The 26,495-nt window shown below is 39.6% G+C and overlaps 1 protein-coding gene across 1 annotated transcript in view; it reads left to right on the forward strand.

Annotated features, from left to right (window-relative positions):
* EHD1 (EH domain containing 1) overlaps positions 1-26,495 on the forward strand; it is a 49,109-nt gene that overhangs the window by 8,015 nt on the left and 14,599 nt on the right. Inside the window, exon 2 of the mRNA XM_072421382.1 lies at positions 20,367-20,464. Coding sequence (XP_072277483.1) covers positions 20,367-20,464 — 98 coding nt within the window. The remainder of the gene's footprint in view (positions 1-20,366; positions 20,465-26,495) is intronic.

Raw genomic sequence — 26,495 nt, forward strand, 5'->3', positions numbered from 1 at the left:
CCTCCAACTCCCAGCAAATAATGGAGGATAATAATTTGGTCTATGCGGGCAAGAATCAGAGATGAGTTGTTATATAATATTTAACAAGGTCCGGGGCCCCAAGGCCTCCCAGATCTTTGGGTGTACAAACCACTGTCTTGGACAGTCTATGTCTCCTCTCCAGCTTGTAGCTTTTTCAGGGTCAGACTAGGGACCCGGATCGGGAGGGTCTCAAATAAGTAAAGGAGCTTGGGTCCATCATTTTCACGGATGCAATACGACCCATAAGAGACAAGAGTGCCCCTTCCATTTGTTCAGATAGTTGTATATCTCCTGGAGTAGCGGGGGAAAGTTACGGGCATATAGCTGGCAATATGTAGCTGCAATTTGAGTGCCTAAGTAATTTAATGAACAATCCCGTAATAAAAAAGAGAAACGGTCCAGAGAACCCCATTTTAGTCAGTGTGGAGAACATAAATGGCCAACTAAGACGGTCAAACGCTTTCTCCGCATCTAAGCTAAGTATCAGTGAAGAGAGTTTGCGTTTGTTGAGAATATCAATTATGTTGATTACTCTGCGAGTATTATCACTTGCATGGCGAAATGGGATAAAGCCCCTTTGATCCCTGTGCACAAGGTACGGCATATGTTTGGAGAGCCTATTTGCTAGAATTTTAGAATATATTTTGAGATCCGAATTCAGCATTGCAATGGGCCTATAATTAGTACAATCTAGGGGGTCTTCACCCGGTTTGGGAATAACGGTGATGTGGGAGCATGACATGGAAGGTGGAATAGGTTTACCCTGTAAAAAGTCAATAAATAAATTTACTAGATGGGGGAGTAAATTTGGCAGAAAGGTTTTATAATATAGGTACGGTAAACCATCAGGACCTGGGGCCTTTTGCGAAGGGAGATGAGAAATACCCTGCGAAATCTCCTCTTCAGTAATGGGCCTGTTAAGATGTTCCAGGTGTTCTGCCTTCAAACGGGGAAGATTCAGGTCCGCTAAGTAAGAGTCAATAGTGGGTTGTAAAGTTGAGCCCATATTATTTTGTGCCTGATGTACTGTGTGGTACAAATGTGTATAGTATTGTTCAAACCGAGAGGCTATATGAAAGAGGTCGTATCTAAGTACACCCTTCTCGTCCTTAATGGCCACGGGGGAGGAGTTAGTTTGTGTGTCCCTCAGTTTTCGTGCTAATAGTGTATCTGCTTTGTCGCCCTTGTGATAATAGAGTTGCTTAGTTCTTTGCATTAGCCAACTAACTTTTCTCAGCTCCAGAGCCCGTAATTTGGAGCGGAGGGAAGTCACCTCCCGCAAATGTGCCAGAGACGGACTGTTAGTAAGTCGTCCCTCTGCCACCTTCAAAGCCTGCTCTGTCAAGGTGCGCCGTAAATTGGAGTTCTTTTTAATACGGGAGCTTAGGGCCACACATTGACCCCTAACCACCGCCTTTGTGAGCTTCCCAAAGGGTGGAGGTGTGTGCTACTGAGCCTTTATTCTCGGTAAAGTAGTTTTGTATTACTGTAGTAAGTGATAATTTAGTGTCTTTGTTTTTAATGAAAAAATCATTCAGTCTCCAGTGGCAGATCCTAGTCTTAGAGGGAGTAAAGAAAACCTCCAGAGTGATCGGGGCATGATCTGACCATGAAATAGGATGTATATCTGCTGAGGCACTATTTCTCAGTAAAGGTAGGTTAATAAACAAATAATCAATGCGGGTGTGCGTTTTGTGGGGAGGAGAGTAGAAAAGCAGTATTGTCTGCTCGTGGGATGCTGGATCCTCCAGCTGTCATACAGTTGATAGCGTCTGATAAGCAGTTTTGATTTTTTTTGTTTTTGATTGCTGTAGAATAGCTGGAGGGGGAGGAGATGTAAACATAGACATTCTGTCCTAAGTAGGGGAGAGAATAGAATTAAAGTCGCCTCCAACAACCAGATAGGTGTGAGTGAACTCATCCAAGAGGGCCAGAGTCCTAGTGATAAACTTAATTTGACCTGTGTTGGGGGCGTAAAGATTGCGGTGTACAATGATTTTTAAAATACAGCAATAAATAAAAAATCGACAACATTTGTCATACATAATATATAATCATAAATCAATTTAACACACAAAAAACAGTAAATTCTTTTGCGAAGAAAAAAAAACAAAAACTTACCGTATCCTTTATAAGACGCACTTTTTCTTCCCCAAAACTGGGGGGGGGGGTTAGTGCGTCCTATACGACAAATGTGTTATAAAATAATATAGAATTACCGCATAACTCACCGAAATATGTCCAAAATTTTATAAGTTTAATAATAAAATTTTTTTTTATAAAACATAAAAAAAACGTACACGCGAACACCGAGGGAAGAAGAAGCCGACGGAGAAGGCAGACACCCGACGCTGGAGACGGAGATCAACGCTGGCGAACTCGGATGTAACAACAGAACACGGAATAATCACAGCAGCACCAGGTAAGAGACGGCTTGTTCTTTTTTTAACCACCTGAGAAATATTCGGGTAAACACTTTCTGCAAGTGTTTTTACCCCGAACCAAGGTCCGGTTAAATGCCCGGGTGGTTAATAAGCAAAGACCATAACTCTTCAGTCAGGTATTTACGTCATGAGAGAGGTATGCCTAAATAAACTCTTCATAAAGAAAAAACAGAACATATAGTGATCACACTCATTAAGCATATATTATACAACAGAACAGTAGCCAATAAAAAAAACCCAGGCAAACCAGCAACAAAATAAAGAGGAGAGGGAGAGGTTGGGCAGGGAATATATATATATATACTCAACCCAGAAATTTTTTAAAGCCGGGTGGGAAGAAATTTTAGGTGGGTGGCAGCCCCTGTATTGTGACCAAACTCTTTGGTAACCACCCAAAACAGCCGGGTGGGTGCTGAAAAGTGCCAGGTGGTGCGCCCAGCTAAAAGTGCCTGGGGAGAACCTTGTATATATATCTCTATTCTGTCCTGTCATATGAATAATAAATATCACCTGTCATTATTCTTTATCATTCTTCTGACAGGTCCTCTTTATTTATAATAGTAAATTGGTCAGTTTCCAGCGGAGTTCTTCATCCTGTTCCAGCGCAGTACTTCATCCTGTTTGTTCCAGCCGAGTTCTTCATCCTGTTCCAGCGCAGTACTTCATCCTGTTTGTTCCAGCGCTGTTCTCCATCCTGTCCCAGCGTAGTTCAAATTTAAAACTTACCTGGCAGTCAAGTATAAATAAATGACACACACACACTTTTTTTTTATTATTATAATATTAATATAAAAGGTCCTAATTTTTTCTCTTTATCTTTTTTAAGAGCACGCAGGTCTCTCCTTGCATCACGTACTATCTTGGCCACGGCCTTCCATTTCTGGTCCATGGCCTCGAGTTTGGCCATCATTTCTTTTTTTTTGTGGGAAACAACATCTGAGTAGAAATAAAAAGAAGAATATTAAGTACACATATATTGTGAAGCCGACTCATGGATATGAGACATTTTTGCATGAACAATATATTAATGCTTACCAACACTTCTGGCCATCTGTCCTGACGTGCCTGGCTCAGGACTTTCTCGTTCTCCCTCTGAAACTTTAAGAGCAAACAAAAAAAAAAAAGATACATTTCACACAGTTATATGCAACCTACCTCTCTAAAATTTTGGTACATACCTGGGTCAATTTCCACCACAGATTCCACTACCTCCTCTGCAGGGGGAAACCAGAATTGACTCTGCATAAAAATAAAATCAAAAACATATTTGAACTATATTTAAAAATAATATATTTTTAACATTTTTTAAAATACATATTTCCTAATAAATATATACCAATATCCTACCTTCCTCTGGACGCCCAGCCTGGTCAGGGAAACCCAGAGTCAACTCTGCATCAAAATAAAATCAAAACCATATTTGAATTATATTTAAAAATAATATATTTTTAATATTTTTAAAATACATTTTTTATTATTAAATATATAACAATATCCTACCTTCCACCTCTACCTGCTCCTCCGGAAGCACCTGCAGCTGCTCCTCTACCTCCCGAGCACGGCGTCCTAATGCAAAAACAAATGCAGAACAAAAAATTTACATTAAAAAAATGAAAAACATACAATATTAAAAAAATTACTAATTAAAAAAATATATAAACTAATACAAATATAAATAAAAATAGTTTCCCAAAATATTACATTACCTGAAAAGAATAATTTTCCAAAACTAAACTTTACAAACTGACAAAATTTATACTTACGTTTTTTGGGGATACGACGCCTTAACGCTTCCCTCTCTTGGTTTTTTAAATCAGACCACCTTTTCCTTAACTGGTCCTTGGATTGCTCGACACCAAACTTTCTATGTATTCTCCGCTGCACCTTCTCTAAAATGCGATTTTTTCCTTGCGTTCTGGGATTTGTAATGAGCCCTCCTACCATCATAATCCCACCTCTCCAGGTTATGCACCAAAACCTCCATCTCCTCTCTTGCCATTGGTGTGGCACGGGTGGCTGGGCTAGCTCTTTGCTGTGACATCCTGTCACGTGACAGGAAGCAATTTAACAGGAAGTGGCTGGATTTGCAAAGAGCTGTGGGAAATCAGAAGTGTAAGGTGCCAAGCCCGAAAGTGTGTCCGTTCGTTCGTATGAATATTCGGCCGATAATTCGCCCGACCAACATTATTGAGGTAGGTGATGCTGCATATTTTTAAAAGTTTTTATATGTTTATAGTTTTATGTTTTATATTTTAATGTTTTTCACAGATCATGGCCTGATGATGATGCATTTAATAATCCTGACTTCATCCGCAAGTTTATTGAGGCATACAGGTCCCATCCCTGTCTGTGGAAAGTAAAGTCTGCGGATTATTCAAATCGTTACATGAAACTGAAGGCGTATATCGCTATGCTCGAGCTCTCCAAGACCGTGAATCCTGCCGCCGACATAAAATATGTGAAACAGAAGATACAAAACCTGCGAAGGAAATGAACAAAATAAAGTCTTCACAGCGGTCAGGTGTTCCAGCGGATGATATATACGTACCTAAATTATGGTACTTTAATCTGTTAGCATTCACCACAGATCAGGATGAAGGTCGGCCATCGGTGTGCAGCCTGGAAGAAGCGGACAAGAATGCTGGGGAAGGTACACACAGGGATGCTGGGGAAAGCCTTGATGAGACTCCAGAAATATTCAAGACACCAGACCAGGTAAGTTATTGAAAAATATTTTTATTATACAATTTATAAAAACACAGGCACAGCTACATATAGTACAGTATAAAACATATAGTACAGATTTTTTTATTGCAGTCCTACAAACATTGTGGTGTACAGACTGTCATGCGATCCTGCCATTCTACTGCTCCAGTAGTGTTGAAGTACTCCCAAGTACTTGCTTCGGTTTTCTTTGACCAACACTGAAGCATTCTGAGGTACTGCAACCTGTAGATCCACTAGACCAGTGATTTGGTTACTGCTTTCACCCAGTGCGGCTGTAGCAGAATCTTGCTCTATTAGAGGACCAAATGATGCACTGCAATTATTGCGGCGAAGAAAATTATGTAGCAAGCATAAATTACCTTGTCAATTTTGTCTATGTGGAGATTTGATAGCAGTATGGAATATTCAAAAGCGATTTGCTAGAATACCGAACCCATTCTCAACCACCCTCCTAGCACGAGATAACCGGTAATTAAAAAAGTTTTTTCTGTTTATCCAAGTTTTTTTGAGGATAGGGATTTAACAGGTTTTCATGCAATGCAAATGCTTCATCTGCAACAAAGTTCATTCCCTCTACAGTTTGGCTGTTTCTAGGAAGGTGTAGTTGCATGTTCATCAGCTTCCTGTGAAATGGCAAACTATCCAGAACCCCTCCAACAGACATGCGCCCGTTTCTTCCTTTGTCCACTAAAACAAATTCATAACAGGGAATTCACTATTGCCATGAGCATGATGCTGAAAAACCCCTTATAGTTATAATAATACGATCCACTGTCTGCCGGTGGGGTAATTCTTACATGCTTCCCATCAATTGCTCCTCCACAATTTGGGAAGTTCCATAAATCTTGAAATTCTGAAGCGATGGCCAGCCATTCCTCTGGTGTATCAGGAAACTGAAGGGAGAGCATAGGAAGAGTTTTATATGCATAATAATATGTTCTGTTTATATGTTCTATCTATTTTTATTGCAGACTTCCTCCTGCAGTGAACCTGCAGAGAGCTCACCTGCCGCCACAACATCCACTCCGATAAGTTCCAACCAAAAAAGGGGTCAGAAAAGAAAACATCAGGAGCTGGAAAAAAAGGAAGCTTTCAAGAAAGCCATGTCCATATTAAATGAAAAAGAGGATCACTTGGATGGCTTTGGCTTCTATATTGTATCAAAATTGCGGCAGATGAGCCCAGAACAAGCAGGTGCTGTGGAGATTATGATGACGGATTTGGTGAACAAAGGAATGATGAACCAACTAAACCCACAATACCCTACCTTTTCCTACCCCTATCCATACCCTTACCCATCGCCTTACCCTTCACCTGTACACGCTCCACGCCACCAATATGAGCCTCATCACTACCCTTCCTCCAGTACACCAAATCAGTACAGTTTTGGCAATGAAAGCCTCCATTTCAATGATTTATAGTGGGAGTGTGTCACAAATGTTAATTGTTTTTTGTTGTTAATATTGTTAAAATAGTTTGTTTTGTTTTTATGGTTATTTATTGTTATTTATACTTTATATTGGCACTTTGTTACATGCACTTTGTTAAATAAAATGTATCTTTTGGTTATGGAGCAAATGTGTCATTTTGTTTTAATGATTGTATGGGGCCTCTACCTTCATGTACTCATCTTTCAAGCAGTCGATAATTGCTGCACACGTCTCGGGGATGATATGACACATTGCTTGCGGTTAGATCACAGTGGAGAACTTCATGTCCTGCAGAGATCTTCCAGTGGCAAGGTATCTCAGCATGGCGATCAACCTCTGCTCAGGTGTAGTGGACTTCCTCATGAAGGTATCTTGTTTCTGCAGAAAAGGTCCAACTGCTGAAAGTAATTGCTGGAAACAGACATCTGACATATGAAGATAATTCTTGTAGTCATCTGGGAATGAATGGCTCAGTTCACGTAGCAGATTCTCATGTGAAATGTTGTCTCGGTCCAACAACCAATCCTTACACCACATTTGCCGCTTCTTCTCAACGTCCTCCTCTTCAGCACTAAGCAGACATACCAAAGCAAGAGCTGCTTTCTTCTTCCTTGAGAACACTTTGAAGGGCATATTGCACAGAGGGACAAAGGAACAATGTGAATGTCGTTCGTTTGACCCGATCGTTCGTACACACTATTCACTTCCTCTGGTGCACGTCACTTCCTGTATCGTTCAAACGATCGCATCTATCGTGTGTACAATATCGTTGAACGATCATGTCGTTATCTGCATGTCCAGGATCGGTGCTATACGATCGTTCAAAGATATTGTGCAGGATCGTTGGTCATTCGTTTACCAACGATAATTATTGGAAGTGTGTACGTAGCTTAAGAACCTGGCTGAGGGCTGAAGGGACCGATTATAATGCCTAATTTGCAAATAAGCATAAAAAGATGTGTGTGGGAGCTCAACCTTCTCGCATAGTTCTTGAAAGGTAAGCAACCGCTTCTCCACTGGATGTAGCAGATGTCTAATTTGGAATAATCCCCTATCCCTCCAGGGGCCCGACATCACCCCCTGCAAACTATCGGGGACATGTGGGGTGTGGATTACAGATATCAGGCTTGAGGGTTCTGATAGAAGGCTGTATTTGTGTCTGCAACTCCGCCAAACAGTCATTGTGAACACCATAGAGGTGACCAGGTCTTTATCAGCTAGGAGCAAGGATGAGCTCCAAAGCATAACATTGAAGTGTATGGGGGCTATCCAACCCTCCTCTATTTCTCTACATACCGTGGGTGAGTAAGGTAAGGTCCACAGTGGCATATATCGCAGGTGAGCCGCTAAATAATATTTGTACAAGTCTGGGGCCCTAGGCCCCCCATTGTTCTGGGATGCACACTACCATCTTAGCTAATCTATGTTGTTTGTCTGCAAATAAAGTTTAAAAACGCTGCTTGCATAGTTTTTAGTTATTGGGGGGGTACCTGGACCGGCAGAGTCTCAAGCAAGTAAAGTAGTTTAGGAAGGAGCATCATTTTCAATGATGCAATACGCCCAAGCAGAGATAGCTGATGATTGCTCCACTGACATAGGAGAGATTGCAGTTCTTTGAATAATGGTGGAAAATTATGTGAGTAGAGTTGGGCATAAGTGGAAGTAATTTAGGTGAAAGGGCCTTCTACATGAAAGAATGAGAGTTCTGTAGGGCCAACAATTGTGGGGTCGGTGTGTGGAGAGGTAACACCTCTGTTTTTGAAGCATTAATCTTGTATCCCAATACCTCACCATAGGTATTTAATTCCTTCCATAAATTTGGGAGGGATGTGATTGGTGGAGTTAAGGTTAGAAGAACATCCTCTGCATACAGGGATACTTTATGGAGGTCCCCCCCAATCGGACACCCTGAATATCTGGATTGGACCTTATAGAGACTGCCAAGGGCTCAATACAAAGGGCAAACAGTAGGGGGGACAAGGGGCACCCCTGTCGAGTACCATTCCTAATGGCAAATGTAGCAGATGAGGCGTGAGGTAGTTTAACGGAGGCTGAAGGGGATTTGTACAATGCCTCGATCGCTTTAACAAAGGACCCCGCAAAACCCATTTTATGCAAAACAGAAAACATAAACGGCCAACTAAGGCGATCAAAGGCCTTTTCAGCATCTAAACTACTAAGTACTAAAGAGGCCAACCTCCTCTTATTTATAATATCAATAACGTCTACCACTCTTCTTGTGTTATCACTAGCATGGCGAACGGGTATGAAACCCGTTTGGTCCCTGTGGAGAGAGGGGAGGAATTTTGACAACCTTGTAGCCAAAATTTTTGTAAAAATCTTCAGATCTGAATTTAAAAGCGCTATAGGCCTATAACTAAAGCATTCCATTGGATTCTTCCCAGGTTTAGGCACAACCGTAATGTATACCCGTAACCATATGAGAGGCCCACATGGACGGAGGGATTGGTTTACCTTTCAAAAAATCATTATACAGAACTAGGAGATGTGGTAAAAGATCCGGCAGGAGAGTTTTATAATTTAAATAGGGCAAGCCATCCGGAACCGGGGCTTTAGCCAATGGTAGCCGCTGAATAGTTTTACTAATTTCCTTCTCAGTAATGGGGCAGTTCAGCAGCTCCAAACACTCGGGCTTTAGTCGTGGGAGGGCCGTTCCCTCTAAATAGGAAAATAATTTTGGCTGCAAATTCCTCCCAAAGGAGCTTTGAGTTTGGTGAACAGATTTGTAAAGGTCAGTATAATAAGTCCCAAAACGTGAGGCAATGTGGGAGGGGTCATATTTCACCACTCCGCTCTCATCCTTCACCGCCATAGAAGAGCCAGCCTGCATATCTCTCAATTTACGGGCAAGCAAAGTATCAGCCTTATTGCCCTTATGGTAGTATAGTTGACGGGTCCTTTGAATCATCCAACTCACTTAAGTCCAGAGCCCGCAATTTAGACCGAAGAGTGGTAATCTCCCGCAGGAGGCCCAAAGTAGGGTTTCGAGTATATTTTACTTCTGCAACCTGAAGGGCTTGCGCAGCAATAGTCTCGCTTAAGGCGGGAACTCAAAGGTGTCCTCGGAACATGGGCCTCCCTTAGATTAGATTCATGTGCACCTTTTGTGTAAGAGCTGATTTGGTACAGAAACGGTGACGGAAGGTTAGTGAAAATATAATCAATTCGGAAGTGTGTGCAGTGAGGGGGAGAGTAGAAAGAATACTGTTTCCCGGTAGGATGGTGGGTCCGCCAAATATCAAGTTGGTGTCTGCGTATCAATTGTCTGAAAACTCGAGATTGTTGTCACCTGCGAAGGAGGAGAGGCATTGTGGAGAGGAAGCCTATCTTGTGCGGGGGAAAATGCCAGGTTAAAATCTCCGCCAACAGCTAAAAAGGTGTGGTTAAATTTCTCCAGCTATGATAATGTTTTGGAGAGAAACAGTGTCTGACCTGTATTTGGGGAATAAAGATTGCAAACTGTGAGGGGGACCCTTTGAAGAGTGCCATGTAGGATAAGATATCTACCTTCGGGGTCTGTAACGGTAGTCGACACAGTAAATTTAAAGGAGGATTTCAGAAGTATAGCCACACCAGCTCTTTTCTGGTTGGGTGAGTTAGCCATGAAACTCTGGGGATAAAGTTTAGAAGCAAAATTGAAGGAACCAGTACTATCAAATGGGTTTCTTGAAGGAAGATGACTTCAGGAGCTAGTCGTTTAAACTCTCTCAAAGGCCAGTCTCCGTTTGGTTGTTGAATTCAACCCCTTAACATTTAAAGACAAAACCCTAGCAGCCATGGTAACAAAAGGTGGACCTGAAGAAGCACACCCCAACGTTATTGCCTCACACTCTGGCCAAGACAGGGCACAAGAAGGGCCACATGTCATAAAACAAAAAACAAGAGGGGATCAAAGGGGTACAGGAAAAGGGTGGGGGGTTCAAAAACAAGCCAGGCAGGAAAAACAAACCAGTAAGCCGCCTAACAGCGGCTAAGGAGGACCTGTCACCCGTTGGTCTCCGGCAGCCCCAAAGGGGCGCCAAGGATTAACAAATATTGACGGGCGAGCACGTCACCCCAAAGGGGCAGTGAGCCCAAGAGGGCGTCAGAGAGGAGTCCGAAAACTGTGACCAAATAATCAGTGGATCGGCCGGCGAAGACCACTGGCAGTATCCCAGCATCAGGGAGAACCTGCCGCCCCGCCCAACCAATGTTGGACCGAGCTTCAGACCCCACCCCCGAGGCCATTGTGAAAACCAAGCATCCAATCTAACACATCACACATGGCAAAAAAGAGCAATTTCTTTTTAACCTTTTTTTACTGAGTAGGTTATACTTTTTTATCAAAGGCATTGGTTGGGCACTTCTTGCTTGAAATATTACCTGCAATACTTGCTTGAAGTATTACCTGCAGTCGGTTTTCTATATAGGTTAGATGTCATAGTTCTATCTGGGTTAATACCAATTCTCAAATCCAGGAAAGGGATGTCTTTGGGGCTCCATTGCATTGTAAATTTCAAATTGTACCTATTCACTTGGAGTCTTTGAAAGAATTTATCCAGCAATTGTTGGGGTCCGTGCCAAATTATCAGAATATCATCTATGTACCTGCGCCACATTAAAATGTGGCGCAAATACAAAGAAATTCACCTGCAAACAATTCCCTTTCCCATCTCCCCAGGTAAAGGTTGGTATAGGTGGGGGCACAACAAGTCCACATTGCTACCCCCTGCACCTGGAGGTAGATTTTGCCATCAAATAGAAAGGTATTGTGAGTTAGTATAAAATTTAATAAAAGGATTACAAAATTATTTACCTGCTGTTAATCTCTACTAGTTTCAGACAAAAATAGACTAATAGACCTAAATCATGTGGAATGCTTGAATACAAAGTTTCCATGTCTACTTGTTACAAGCTTAGCATTCTCTGCTAGATTCATATCCTCAATAACATTTAGCACCTCTAAGGTGACTTTTAGATATGAGGGTAACCCTAATACAAATGGTCTTAGATATTCATCCACTAGGCGACTTGCTTCTGAGGTAATACTTCCGATTCCTGAAACAATAGGCCGACCTGGGGAATTAACTAAATCCTTATGTATCTTTGGTAAAGCATAAAAAGTTGCCATTCTGGGATATTTGATATTGAGTACATTATAAATTTGATCATCGATAATGTTATTGTTTCTAGCTTCAGTTATCAAGGAGTAGTGTACTCATCATAAAGTTTTTTTCATTTTCTTGTTTAGAGATTACTCTATACCATTCTGTATTTATTGTTAAGAATTTTTAAGCACATTGCTTTGTATAAACGGCATGGAAAACAAGGCACTGAGTCCCCTCCGAAATAACACCTGTTGACACACAAAGGACAAAAAAATCCTACGCTTAATGAATTAATAAGCTTTAAATCCTTTTAATTTTTTTGTTTTTTCTTCGCAAAAGTATTTACTGTTTTTGTATGTCAAATTGATTTATGATTATACATTATGTATGACATAAATGTTGATTTTTTATATATATATATATATATATATATATATATTGTATTTTGAAGATCATTGTACATATAAACACCAATGCTATGGTATAAAATGGTGGTATGTGGTTCAATATTTACTAGCAACATTTATTTGGATTATTTGAAATTCAAACTGTTAACTGTTTCTCTTTTCTCCTTGGGCGCTAACACCAGCTTTCTGTCCCTTAGATATGTGGGTTAGATTGTTTTTGTATATGGCTGTTAACAGGACTGGCAATGACAGGCAGACGCCTTCTGTTTTGAAGGCGTCTGCCCCTTATAACGATGACCGGCGGCTGACCCTTTTAATAAGGAAGGGCTGTCTGTGTCCCCATAGCCAGGTACGTCAGCCACGTACACCCCTCCCTATTACTGTTGTCATTGTGGGCCACGTGGGTTGTGTTTACCCACATTGAGCGCTGGCTGCACAGAACGCGCCTCCTGGATGTGGGAGTGTCCGCGTGCAACAATGAGGGACGCAGGAAGAACAAACAGGCAGATTATATAATAGGCGTAAGAAGAGAGGAATCGGTGATAGGTACACATTGAAGCTTATTGATCAGCAACAGAACCCAGGCAGAGCACAGATAATAGTATGTGCCTTATCATGCATTGAACACTGCAGAGTTATTAGAATTGACGTGTTAGTAGAAATATGTGGCTTGAAAAAAACTTTGTACTATATATTTGATTTATATTTGAGTTGTGTATTTGGGCTAATTTTGTGAACTACTGGATACTAAACTTTTTGCTTTGTGTGGTAATCATTGGTTCGATTCAGGCACCGAGGATTTAGCTAATGGATAATTTAATATTTTACATACAGTTAAATAAAAAACATGTTGGTGTTATGGTGAACTGAGTAAATGATAATGGAGTAATTTTCTCTACACTGTTGGGGATTAATTGAGTGATGGATAACAAATAAATCACACATTTTCATGGTCATGGCAGCAATTAGCACAAGTCTTTATCCTTTTGAAAAACAGTCAAAGCAATTGTAGATTATTTTGGTTAATAGAGCTCTCCCATCCTAGCCTCTGCTTTGCACCAGCTTGCTTTAATTTACCATCAGGGATTGGTGTCCAAGTGATGAAGTGATTATAACGATAGAAGTAAGTTATATGTCTAACTAATATCTGAAATACAAAATGTTTAAACTATCACTATAATTTATATTATAAACAATATTTGTAATCATAGGCTATATTTGTAATCATGTGTCCCTGATGAAGCGGACTATCTTCCGAGAAATACGTTGACCTATCTAAAGCCTATCTCCAACCATGTACTAACCTCTGGACCATACCCATGTTTTTAATAGATTTTTTTAATTATGTGTCAATAAATTATTGTATTGTGATAAATATTTGATTGAGCGGTTTAATAATATTTACCTTTAAAGTCCCAAGGCTATTGACCTAGTAAAAAAAAAAAAGTTGCTAAAAGTTATTTAAATGGCATGTGGCATATTCTAACTCAGGTTAAAACTTTGAGGAGCAGTCCTTAATCTGTTTGAAATTTGTTTGTCAGTAACTGACTGTGAATATATAAACCAAGCGTTCATTTCACAAATAAACATTAACTTTCTAGCATTGGCAATACTTGTCCTATTTCTGACACATTTAAAGAGCTGCATGCAATATTCAAACTTTGGGGCATAATTTAGAGCAATAAAGAGAGCTTCTGAAGTGTGGAAGTACTGATCACACATTGATTTACTAGGTTGGTTGGGGATAATTTATTTATTCTAAAGTCTAATTTGCAGACTTCATCTTTAACATTTGCAAATCAAACATTTTTTTTTTTTCTTTTACTTTTTTTCCACCTGATTGGATATTATTTGCAAAATATATTTGTACCACATTCACTTAGATTCATCTATCTGTATTTAAAAGGTTTGTTATCATTGCTTGTACAGCTGAAGGATGTTATTTTATCTTTCCAACCTGTCTTCAGGATATCCTTACATGAGTAAAACAGGAACTGTACAGACACATTTTCAGTGTAAAAATATATTTTTTCTGGGAGAGGAAGAGTTAACACTCTGGTATTTTAAACTATTGCTTACTCCTGTTCTTTTTTTTTTTTTTTTTTTTTTTTTTTATTCGTTAGTGCAAAAATGTACATGAATAAAAACTGCTACAGCAGTACATTCTAGCACACTCCAGATCAGATTCACCTGATCCATATCTGACAGGCACAGCATCCATGAGTTATGGAAATGTCTTTTTTCTTTTTTCCCCCTGCTTTTTAGTTCTCTGCAGTGGTTTTCCATAGAAGTGGCATTGTCATCTCCTTAGATTGGTGATGCTCCAGAGATGGCTCCATTCACCTGTTCAGCAGTTAATTGTGCTACAACCTAGGAGGGCATGAGAGGAGCAACACAAATATAATAAACAAATCATGGCTGTTTATGTTAGAGATATTTGCATGTGTAGTCTGTAAAGCCAAGCGTAATTCGGCTCAGGAGAGTACACTGGGGCTCCCTTTTTATTAAGTTATTCCTAATTCTCTATTTTATGTAGTAGGATTGGGGTTTGGCTGTTCTAAGTTTTGTTTAGCCATTTTTTGCCAGAAGCATAACCAGTGATTTGGATATTCGGGTGGTAGAAAAGGAAAAGCTCAGTTCCAGTATGTATCAAATCTCTACAGTTCCATGACAAGGAATGTTCAATAAATTAGAACTAAACCCTGTTATACTTATCTGTCGCTGGCAATGCCGTCATCCTTGTGATTTTTGAACAGGCAGGGATGATGTAACTCTGTACATCCAGCCCCAGGGCAAGCCAGGTTGTGCCAGGTATCGCTATAAACCAACAATTGCCATCAAACTTGACACATGAAGCTAGGGGACAGGTAAGGACGTTTATTGTAGAAAGGACAATGCCTGTCCCTTTCTGCCATGCCTGGTTGCAATTTTTTAACTCTGTTTCTACTTTAAGTATCACAAACAGGTGAAGGACAGTTTCATGGCAAGGAGGATATACTTTCTGTAGGTACCGTATTTTTTGCAGTATAAGACGCACTTTTTCTTCCCCAAAACTGGGGGGGGGGAGTTAGTGCGTCCTATACGACAAAGGTGTGATAAAATACCTAAAATAATATACTCACCCGATACCCGATCCTGCGTGTGTCTCTGGCTGCATGCAGCGTCTGTCTCCTCGTGTCTTCTCCTGTCTGTAAAGCAGAGCGAAAGAAGCCGGCACAGCGCCACCTGCTGTTTCCTGTCCTAACTGCCGTACAGTGGAAAAAAAAAACAGAGTGATCAGAAGGGGAATTTGAATGACAGAGTGATCAGAAAGGAATTCTGAATGACACAGAGTGATCAGAAAGGGAATTTGAAAGGCATAGAGTGATCAGAAAGGGAATTTGAATGGCACGTGAGTGATCAGAAGGGGAATACCGGTATGAATGGCACATGAGTGATCAGAAGGGGAATAATCTTTCAGAATCTTTTTTTTCTAGATTTTCCTCCTTTAAAATTGGGTACGTCTTATATTCCGGAGCGTCTTATAGGGCGAAAAATACGGTACATACATGATATAGATGTTCCCTTGCTAATGTAGACTGTGATGTGAATGAAGATTAAAATACACTGGAGTCTTCATTTTATTGGAAAGTAGCGTAGCATTGCCATGTGTGAGGGTAGCATTGCCACAGCAGTGGAGGGCCACATTATCAATGATTACCAGTAAATTAATCCACCAATTTACATTAGCATAGAGATGTTATCCGATTTTAAAATAGTTATGACAGACATTTTGAAAGTATCGGCAAGATAAATGCAACTTCCCACTGAATTGGAAGTGTAGCCAGTATAGTTAGTGTAGCTGTATGCTGTAATTTGTATAATTAGCAGCCATAATAACCTCCAGTTATGGTTGGTAGTAACAAGTTAAATCCCTCAGTGTTGGTGGCCTATGGCAGGTTGTAGAAATAATCCACCCCAGAACTGCTGGTCATTAGCAGGCTATAAACCCAACTGCAGTGACTTCTCCCCTGACCACATGCTCCAGCACCAAGCACCTTCTCCAAGTCAGACCCAGACAATTGTTTCACGGGCATTAGACTAAGAGTTCTTCATGTCACAGATTTTTTTCCTAATTAGGAACACAAGTGTACATGTTAAAATGCTTCTTTTCCAGTGGCTATACTCCCTACAGTCCTTTTCGAAGTTGGTTTATGTTAAAAGAAATGGTAAAGCTGTAAAATGTTTTACCTGTCCAGTTGCTTTAAATTCTTTAAGGTTTTTGTCCTTCTGAGGTTGCCTAATATGACCAGATGATGCAGTGGTTGGTCATTGAACTTGCTGGAGCATCTTTTATTTCTCATATTCGACTTTCAACATTCTGTGCATTTAGTCTTAAATGTTTTTACTGGTACAGGCTTATCTATAATATATAAATGCACTCCCTTATTGAGCATTGCTTTTCTTCTCTCAAGATCAATTTCAGGGTGAAGCTTCAGAGGTGGGAGACACCATAAGGTTCAAATTTCTGCCTTACCAACTGAGTGAACTTGTGCTGATGGAATGAAATGTCTGATCTCCCAAGTAAACAACAGTAATTACTTTTTCCTACCTACAGGGTAAATACTGTACTTTGATTCTCACAAAGTAACCTCTTATGTTTTCTCCCATGGCCTAGCCATAGTCATTTTGAACAAATAAGCCTGTAAAGGGGCAAAACTAAAAACTTTCTTTCTCATTGGATAGACATTCTCATTAAAGTTACAATATGCATTCTTCTTTATTAACCTATTATGGCTGTCTATCTAAGTTTGGGTATTCAGGTTTTTGCATCAGCTCGGCTTTGATTGTCATGTTAGTAGAAACTTCACATCAGGAGTGTCAAACTCTGGCCCGGGCACGTCCTTTTTTTTTTTTTTTTTTTTTTTTTGGCCTCCAAAAGAATTCTTAATTTAGATCGATCCACTGCATGCTCTTCTGATTTGTTCTTGTTTCTTCTTATTGAGATGGAATAGTTTTTTCAATAAATTTCAAGTTTGGCTTTCGACTTGGTCTAAGTTTTTAATTTCGGCCCTCTGTGTATTTGCGTTTGACACGCCTGCCTTACATGGAACACCCCTCTCCCAGCTGACATCTCTTCTGTAGGTATTAGGTTTACGTCATCCTCTGGTGAGAACAGACTGCTGTTACTACTGTTAAATCTGTGGACGTTATAGGCAAGAAGCTTTACTATCTGCACAAACTGACATCTTAAAATGTGTTATTCATCTTTGTTACATATTGTAAAACTACAAAGCTGGAAAGATGGTAAATGTTGCTTTTTAAAAACAATTTTATGCATTGGCCTTTTTTTTTATTTATTTTTTTTTCCCCCCCCTTGCCCTCGGATGATATTCTTTTTCTGCTCCCACTGTAGGGAAATGTGTGAATCACTATAAGGGATCAGGGCCAGTAATGACTGCTGTAGCAGAATCCATCCTAAAGACCAAAATGCAGCTATTTCTATCTGAAGAATATTTTAATTTCCTGTAACATGGACCTCATACAGCAACTATCCTTTATTGCCAGGTTTGAATAAAATAAAAACACCTGTTAGCTTAGACAAGGGTGATAGGCTTTGACCATTGACTGCCTCCTGGGTAGAAGGGGAATCTCAAATCCTGCAACAATCCCCTTTTCAACTATGTAGTAGCATTTTCTTGTCAAGTATGGAATTCTGCCTTGTATATTTGTTGGGCATTCACTGGGGCCTTCAATATAAATCTTTAGCTCGTATGGGCTATATGGCCTGCTATTGATGTTAGCTTAAAGTGGAACCCTACTTTAGAAATTACTTAGAGGAAGTAAACCCAAAACAAAAAAATTAAGTTTACTTTCAATCCCGCAGATCAGCCGGCGCAGAGGGAGCGCTGGGCGCCGACATCTTCTCTTTTCCTCTGTATTTTTCTTCTTGCGTCACCCAATCTTGGCACTGCACAGGCACGAGATCGGGTGACATAGATTGGTAAAAAAATTGTCAATCTCACTGCGCATGCGTGATCATCAATTTTTTTTCTATTGATGAAAGGGCTCTTTCTGCGTATACCCGAGATGCTCGAGCATGTGCAGAAGGAGCAGCCAGGAGCCTCCCAGGATACCTACATCATGCATCCCGGGAGGCTCTCATTAATTCTTGATTGCCCTTTTATGTACATAAAATTTCTGAGTTTAGGTATGCTTAATTAAACTTTTTATTGGGTACAGGGAATCAGGATTTGATTGCTCAGATGGCAGTGAAGTCCCAGCCTAATCTTACAGTTAGATAAATGGATAGAGTTTCACATAAATCTCCCTTCTATTATTGTTTCATTTTCTATTTCGTAGTTACCGGATACTTTTTCTTTGTATTCAAAAGACCGACAAGATGGAAATCAGTGCCGTAGCTGTCTGGAACAGCTGTCTAAATATCTTGGGCATTTGAGCAGACTGGAATGAACAGCTGTCATTTTGCTTTTCCACATAGAGTAGTATAAAACAGTAAATAAAGGCTTTGCATTGCATATGGATTCAAGAAGATCCCATCCACAGTGAAAGTTTTAAGCAGACATTAACAGTGTAACTTGTACTATACAAAAGATTATATTTCTCAGTTTTCTCTGACTAGATGTGTGTGATGGGAACTATTTTTAAGGCACAATTCTGGATGCCACTTCAAAATGTTAGTTGTCTGCCTACCTATGTCTGGTTTATTACTTCTTAGTTGCCAACCCAAAACAAATATAGTGCAAAGGAAATAAACGAAAGAAGAAAAAATCTGTTCAGTATCCCTAACATGTTCTGAATTAAAATTAATACCAATGCTTAGCATTGCATCCAGGCAGTAGCATGTTCAGCAGTCAGTGATGAAAGTCTATGAACACTTCTTTAAATGTTTGTATACCTCATAAAGCAAACAATGTAATATGTAGAAGCTATTATTTTACCCAAAACATTTGTATCTATATATAAAAAGTAGAGAAGGTAATGGTCTTCTGTTTCCTCTGAGGGATACATTTACTTCCTGTCTGCTAAAAGGTTGTCGGAAGTGGCCAAAATCTCTTTCGTCTTTCCCTTTTTCATTACATCTGTGTTTGCCTCTCTATTGCCCAATTGGATTGTAAGAAAATTATAATGCAAACCACAAGCAGTTAGAGGTAGGGACATTAGTATTACTGTTGTGCTCTCTCACCACCCCTTTCTCCTTCATACATGACTTCTAGCTAGCTTAGATGATTCATAGGAACGCGCTCTTTCCACATAAAACCCATTTCTATCCCTGCTAACAGTGTCAGAGAAAAAGTCATCCTATTTGTTAGTATTTGTGGCAGGGAAAGGGGTGGTTTCTTTATAGTGAGGGAGTGATTCTATTTACATTAATGCTTGCAGCATCTCTGTAGATGCTTCCTAATGCCCTGCACAGTTCTGCTTGGACCCTACGTCCCTCCTACCATGTCAGCTAGGTCACCAATCCCTCTCATTCCAAACCCCCTTCTGCAGTCCCAGTCACCTAGCACATCTTTAGCAACTGCTCCCCCCCTTACTCTCCAAACAAACCTCCTGCGGCATTAGCCAGTAACTCCACCACCCAACCCTCCTTTGTGCAATTTTAGCCAGCTGCCCCTTCTGCTATCCCACCTACTATCACCCAATACCACCCTGCACCCTGCTTGGGCAGTCCGTCACTCACTCCTCAAGCCACCCACCTTTTATCATATCACCCTCTCTTGTACTTCCCCAGCAGCCCTTCTCAGAACTCGCTACACCTGCCACCTAAAAAAAAAAAAAAAAACATAGCACACCCCTGTCACAGTGTCTGCATCCCCCTTTTTCACCACACCTTTTTCTCTTACCTACACTGCATATTTACAAGTTTTACTCATCATGCCTGTCCACTCCTTTCCCTACACCTTTTCCATAGTATACTCAAGTTGTTGCTCCTATACCTGCTGGAAATGGCCACCCCCTATCCTCTGCTTTTACCATCTCGCCTACATGCCCCTCCATACTCAACCCAACAAAACCTTGTAAATGTTAACTTAGGTCATTGCATGTTTATACCCCTCACACTGAATGTTCAATTATTGTAATGTAGGTAGATTTAATTTCTCTTTTGTCTTTTTCATTACTGTGCGTGCTAATAATGTTCAGATGAGTGTGTCTTACTGTAATCCTAATGATTATGTTGACAGATTTTGAATCTAGAAGTAACTCATTTATTTTTTATTTTACTAGGTTTATGTGTGCACAGCTGCCTAATCCTGTCCTAGAGAGTATCAGCATCATAGACACGCCAGGCATATTATCTGGGGAAAAGCAACGAATCAGCCGAGGTAGGTGTCAATGTTATATGTTCAGTTTAGATTTTTCTGGCACAGTAAGCTTATTTTGATCTTGCTTACAAAGGTCACATGAATTTTAGAACTTTTACTTCAAAATTATTTATGATTTCATGGGGAGCAGCAGCATCTGTGAATTTACTTCATATGTTTAGTGTGCTTTGTCTGGGTTAATGCTGGGGACCTTCACCACAGCATGCTTTGGTAGCTAATTTATTTAGAATGGGAAAGCCAAACAACAGCATCAGGGGAAAAATAAACTGGAGCAGAACGTTTTCATTTACCACAACATACACACTAGAATGATGCAATGCCATTCTAAATTATATAGGCAGTGGGAACTTTTACTATGTGTCATGTTTTTAGAGTCTGGTATACTTTATTTGGAGACTTCCCTTAATTTCCTTTCCCAAAAACATACCAAGCTGTGAAAGGAAATCAAAAAGGGAAAATCCTCCCTTTGAGAATCCTATCCTCTGTGGAAAATTTTCTTTCGCTTTCTGTTTTGGTGACAGTAGTGTATTTTTAGATTTTTCATTACCTTCTGTCCCAGTGGCCATGTTCATCAGGGCAAACAGATTATGTTCCCAGCAGTCACCCAACCAGCATGAACAATCTAAGAGTCAGTAATTTGAAAACAAGTTCTTGACTTCTGTTGAATATTTTGAGTTTGTAAATCAGGCTCCTGGGTGTAATAAAGAACTAATTATTTTACGTGGAGACCCCTATTTCTCACTTGTAACTCCTAGGAAGTTGCCAACATGGGCAGCAGAGGGAGATCAGTGAAGTCTAATTTATTAATTTCTCTCTTTAGAGAGATCTTAAAGCATATCTAAACTCAGAATTTTTAGTTTACATAAAAGGTAGACAACCCTTTTATTTAAAGTAAAAAATGGCAGAGCCTCCTGGTATACCTACGTTACACATCCCAGGAGGCTCTTAGCTGCTCCTTCTGTGCATGCCCCCGAGCATCTCGAGCATGTGCAGAGTGAGCCCTTTCAGCAAAAGGCAGAAAAAATTGCAGATCTCGGGCATGAACGGTGAGATCGGCAAGTTTTTTCCCCCAATCACCCGATGATTTAGGGTGACGTAGGAAAAAGAACCAGGAAGAAGAGAAGATGATGGTGGCGCCTAATGCGCCGGCCCGAAGACAGATCCTGGGATTACGCGGCACCCGATGAAAGAAACCTCATGACTGTTCTGCAGAATTGAATGTAAATAGATAGAATTGATTTTTTTTGTTTTAGGTTTACTTCCTCTTTAAGTTCTCTGATCCTGATCACTTCCAGGTTCAGGACTTTTAAACCCCAATAGCTGTGGCCAAAGAAGTAAGCAGATCAAGAGTTGGAGGGGACATCAGGGGTCTAGGAGAGCCCAGATGTTCTTTTTAAGAGATTTTGCCCATTGCTTTCACATTTGGGGCTTCTCAGCAGCTTTATGGTAGCACTAAAATTGTACTTTAAAAAAGTGTTTCATGCCCTGTGGTAATGGCTTCAAGCTTGTGTTGGTGAATTGATTTGAGATGCTCCTGAGCTTATTTGGAATTTGACCTGCCCTCAAGCAAGTTTTCCATTGCCATACAGTTGTATTGGAATGCAAAACCCACTTGAAGCAAACTAAAACTGATAGATGCTGCCCGTAAGAAAACACAAGTAATATGGAAATGAGTAAATCACCCCTCTCGCATACATACAAAAACTTATGCACATTCATAAGGCAGGGTCTACATGGACGTTTTTTAAAAAGGCATGTAAACATTCCTACTGCGTTTATTTGTGTTGTTATGCACTTTTATTAGCGTTTTAATACTTGCCTTTAAAAGGCTGGTAAACGTCTATGCTGCGTTTTCCAGCGTTAACACGTTTACGTTTAAAGTGCTTATAAACGTGGGAAACTGCCCCATTGAAATCAACGGAAGCGTTTACCAGCATTTTCCAGCATTAACCCCGTGTTTTAATTTTTTTTATATGTTGCAAGCAACGTTATAGATAACATCATAAACGTTTCTCAAGGAAACGTCTTGGTGTAGATTAGCCCATTGGAATGCATGGGAGTTTCAAACATGGGCTTTTAAAGCCTCGGGTTAAACGCTGAGGAAAATTTCTGTGTAGACTAAACCTAAGTGAGAGAAAAAATTCCAAGGCCATTATTTACATATATTTTAACTGATGAGCTGTACAAGTAAACAATTTTGTGAATGGTAACACAATCAATGCACGCAGTTTAAAGTTTAGAGGTTTTTTTTGACTGAAAATACATTCTGCAAGCTGTGGATGAGCAACCTGACCATAATCTTTATTAATGTTTGTTATTTCTGTCTTCAATTTTCAAAATGCATACAACAATAAATCTCTTTACATTTTTTATATTATTCTGAAGGCATGCTGTGTAAAGGACTTAATGCTAAGTTATAAAGACTGCTAGTGAATCAAAGGGGTTTCCCTTCCGAACTGAAATGCCTGGGATAATTGTACTGTGCCAGGCAGTACCATTTAAAAATCTCCCTTGTGATATCTAAACATTGCATAACACAGTATTTAATTTGGTAGTAGAGGTTGTGATTTGAATTGTGTTGCTTCTTTGTGTTTATACAAAATTTTTGTGATATATGGTGATAGTTTCATATTTTTGAGGGTGTTAGGTTTTCAGTTTTAGCTTTCTTAATATAGAAAAACAATTGTGAAAACTTTGCCAATACAGACTTGTTTGCAGTGTAAACATATGCGGGATCATTCCACAAACCTCTAGTTAGTGGACCTGTAATACTCAAACAAGGATTTGCTGGTTTATGGGTAACATTATGGTTTTTTGTGAGAAGTACAATACAAAAACCTACCTTTTTTTTTTTTCCTCCTCAGATTTATCAATACTTTTCTTGTATTGCACCACTATGCTTCATTCCTATATTTACAGTATGCAGTGAGTGTGCTTTGTGGTCTCTTTTGCCAGTCATCTGGGGATTGTTCTGACAAGGTAAAGCAAGCCCTTACTCTACCAAGATGGCTGACTTTGAAATGCATTGTAGAACAGTTCTTGGCTTTCTGATTATAAGGGAAAGATCAGCAGCAGAAAGACCCCAGGCAATACTGGTGACTAACCTTAATCAACTTTCTTAATCCAGACACATGGGCTACCCATGTTCAGAGCCTAAATATTCTTGACCTGAACATATGGACCTTTGAGTTTCAAGCTGTATTTGTAATAGGATATCTAATATGGGTGACCAATTCTTATTCCAAACTTCAAATCAGACTGTTAAACAACCATATGGCTTATTCATTCTTGTAATTTACCTGTAGTTTCCTTTCAGATTCTCTGCAAGTAGCACCCATAGATTTTTACCTATAGTCCCCCACAAATGATGGGCAGCAAAACAGTTACTTGGTAGCCTTTAAGATATATCTAACTTATTCTGAGTTATAACTTAATTTTATTACCTAGGAAAAATCAGTAGTAAAAGTAGGATATTTGGAAAAGGTTCAGACAGCTTCATGTGACTTCACGCTAGATCAGCTTGGATATGTTGTGTCAGAAAGGTTCTTTGGAGTTGGGGAGATAAATAATTTTTCTCTCATGTACGCCACCACTTTAATGACTTACGCAGCTGACCCTTCACAATTGTTACCCGCATTCATTTTCCACAGAACGGTCTGGTCTTCCTGTATTTGTTTCACTCTTCCCTGCCTGGTGAGTAATTCCGTGCAGCCTACAGCAAGAATTGTGCAGGGGGTAGATAAGGGACCAGTAACCAATCAAGTAAGCTAAAACCAAGGAAATGTTGGGACAATTAAAACCAAGGAAAAACTAAGGCTCTGACATGCCCATTTCATGTTTAATGTTGTGATTTTTTTTATTTAACATTAACATTTGTTCTACTTTTTTGGGGTTTTATTCTTTTCTACCAGTCCTATAGGTAAATTACAGATTGAACTAAATTAATAACTGTTGCATGTAACCTTAGGTTTGGGATCACCTGGTGCAAAATAATATATGGTCTGTGCTCTTTGTACAATATAAAAAAGCATTTTCTGTTTCTTGTTAGAAACACTTGACAGTGGTTGCACCCAATCAGCTTTATACCCTGCGGGTAACATCCTCCAACCCCCTGTTTTCTGTGCTTCTGTATTCATTCTTCCATTTCAGTTCTTCTCTGAAAGAACTCCTGCATGACCTTTCTGGTGAGACTTGACTTTATGCTAACGAATGTTCAACCTTCCTTTCTCTGCTCTTCTCTATATTTTTGCACCTTAGTGCTCTTTTACAGTGCTTTGTTTGAATGTCTGCTTTTTTAAACTTTCTGTGCTCTTACATACAACACAACCCAAACAAGTGGCCCTGCTGTCAAGGCAGATTCGGGACAGGTCGGGACAGACCGAGGTCAAAGACACAACTGCCTTGTTTTTACACTTGAGTTGTTTAGGGCCCTGAGTACCGCAGTATTTATGTACCAATAAGTAACATCCTGTCTTGACATGAACGTGTCCTCATGCATAGGATTGTCAGAACAGTGAATTTCATTTTGTGTACAGTCATTTGAAAACAGGATGTTAAGCCATAATATGCGTTTCATACAGCTGCACTTACCAACAAGGTTTTATTTACCTAGATGTGCAATATGTGATTTGTGGCTGCTGATAACTAATAGAATGATAACAAAATGTGACAAAATAAATGCAGGTGTTCTTATTTAGTCTTCACTTTTACACATTCAAACAGAACTGGCTGTTAAACATTTCTAGGGATAGATTTTAAATGCCACAGATGTGTATTATATGTTTAATGCTGCACTTTGTATCCATGTATTCATAAAATAGTTTTAACCCCTTGTTATCAGTTCCCAAGATTTTGCTTTAATTTCTAAGAATAACTAAATTATCCCTAATAAGCCCAACTTATTCTGACCAGAAATGAATGTGAATTTTTACTTTGCCCTTCGCAAAAGTTTTTTAAAAAATCTCATGGGAGAAGCCTGCACATTTCTATTGCATGCTTCTCTGCTGTTTGTCTGCTGGTATCTCAAGAAAGCCCCAATTATTCTGGGTATTGAGCAGTGTCATTCTTTTTTCTGTCCTCCAAATGAAAGTGATGGTGCTAAAATAGTTTTTAAATGTCAACTTTGTTAAGGAATACCTTATATGTGTAGGGCTAACCATGCATGTGTGTGTGATTTTTGTTTTTTCTTTCAATCATTTCATTTTACCTTGCAGCTCTGTATATCACCAGCGTGAGATCTAAGGTACTGCTACCAAAAATTTCAAGCACCACTTACAGCCCTCCCCCTACCCGTAGGAGAAAAATATATTTCTCTTCTACCATAGTTCCAAAACTTGTATCACTTACTGTCTGAGTGATCCTGGGAAAGTTTCCTATGTGACAAGGCTCCTGATTGCACCTTGGAACACCTCTACTTGAAATACTAAATTGTTCCACCTCACTAAACGGAAGATTAATTGAGGGGATTTATGTAATGCCTGAGGTATGAGAGCAATGAGAAGTGTCCTGCCTGCTTGGTATTGTTATATAGACCAGTATAAAAAGCATATTGTATGCATGCTACAACAATTCTCTCTCATTTTCAGGCTTTTACTTATGCCTAATGGTTTAAATTATATCCAAACTAAAACTTTTTTTTGTAATTTTGGCAAGAGTTAAATTGATTCATGTATAGTAATTTTTTTAAAGATTTTGTAAAAAAATAAATAAAAGGGGGGGTGGAGTAATAACAGAAAAAAGGGAGTGAAAGGGTAGGATGGAGGGTAACAACCTCTAGATATAATATATATTGCAAACAGGTTCTCCTTGAAGTAAATTGTCACATATTATCACAATATCTAAAGATTTAAAGGTTAATAAACATTCACCCAGTCCACAATATCTAGCAAAATCACATAAAGCAAAGGTAGGCAAACTCTGACCGGCTAGGGCCTAGCCAGTAGCCTAACGCCCCTCTAGTTATTTGTCGGATCCGGCCTAATTAAATTGTTGCGTTATTTCGAGTTCCTGCACAGTAACCCCAATTACCATG

This window comes from Pyxicephalus adspersus, chromosome 9, assembly GCF_032062135.1.
Source record: "Pyxicephalus adspersus chromosome 9, UCB_Pads_2.0, whole genome shotgun sequence".
NCBI lineage: Eukaryota > Metazoa > Chordata > Amphibia > Anura > Pyxicephalidae > Pyxicephalus > Pyxicephalus adspersus.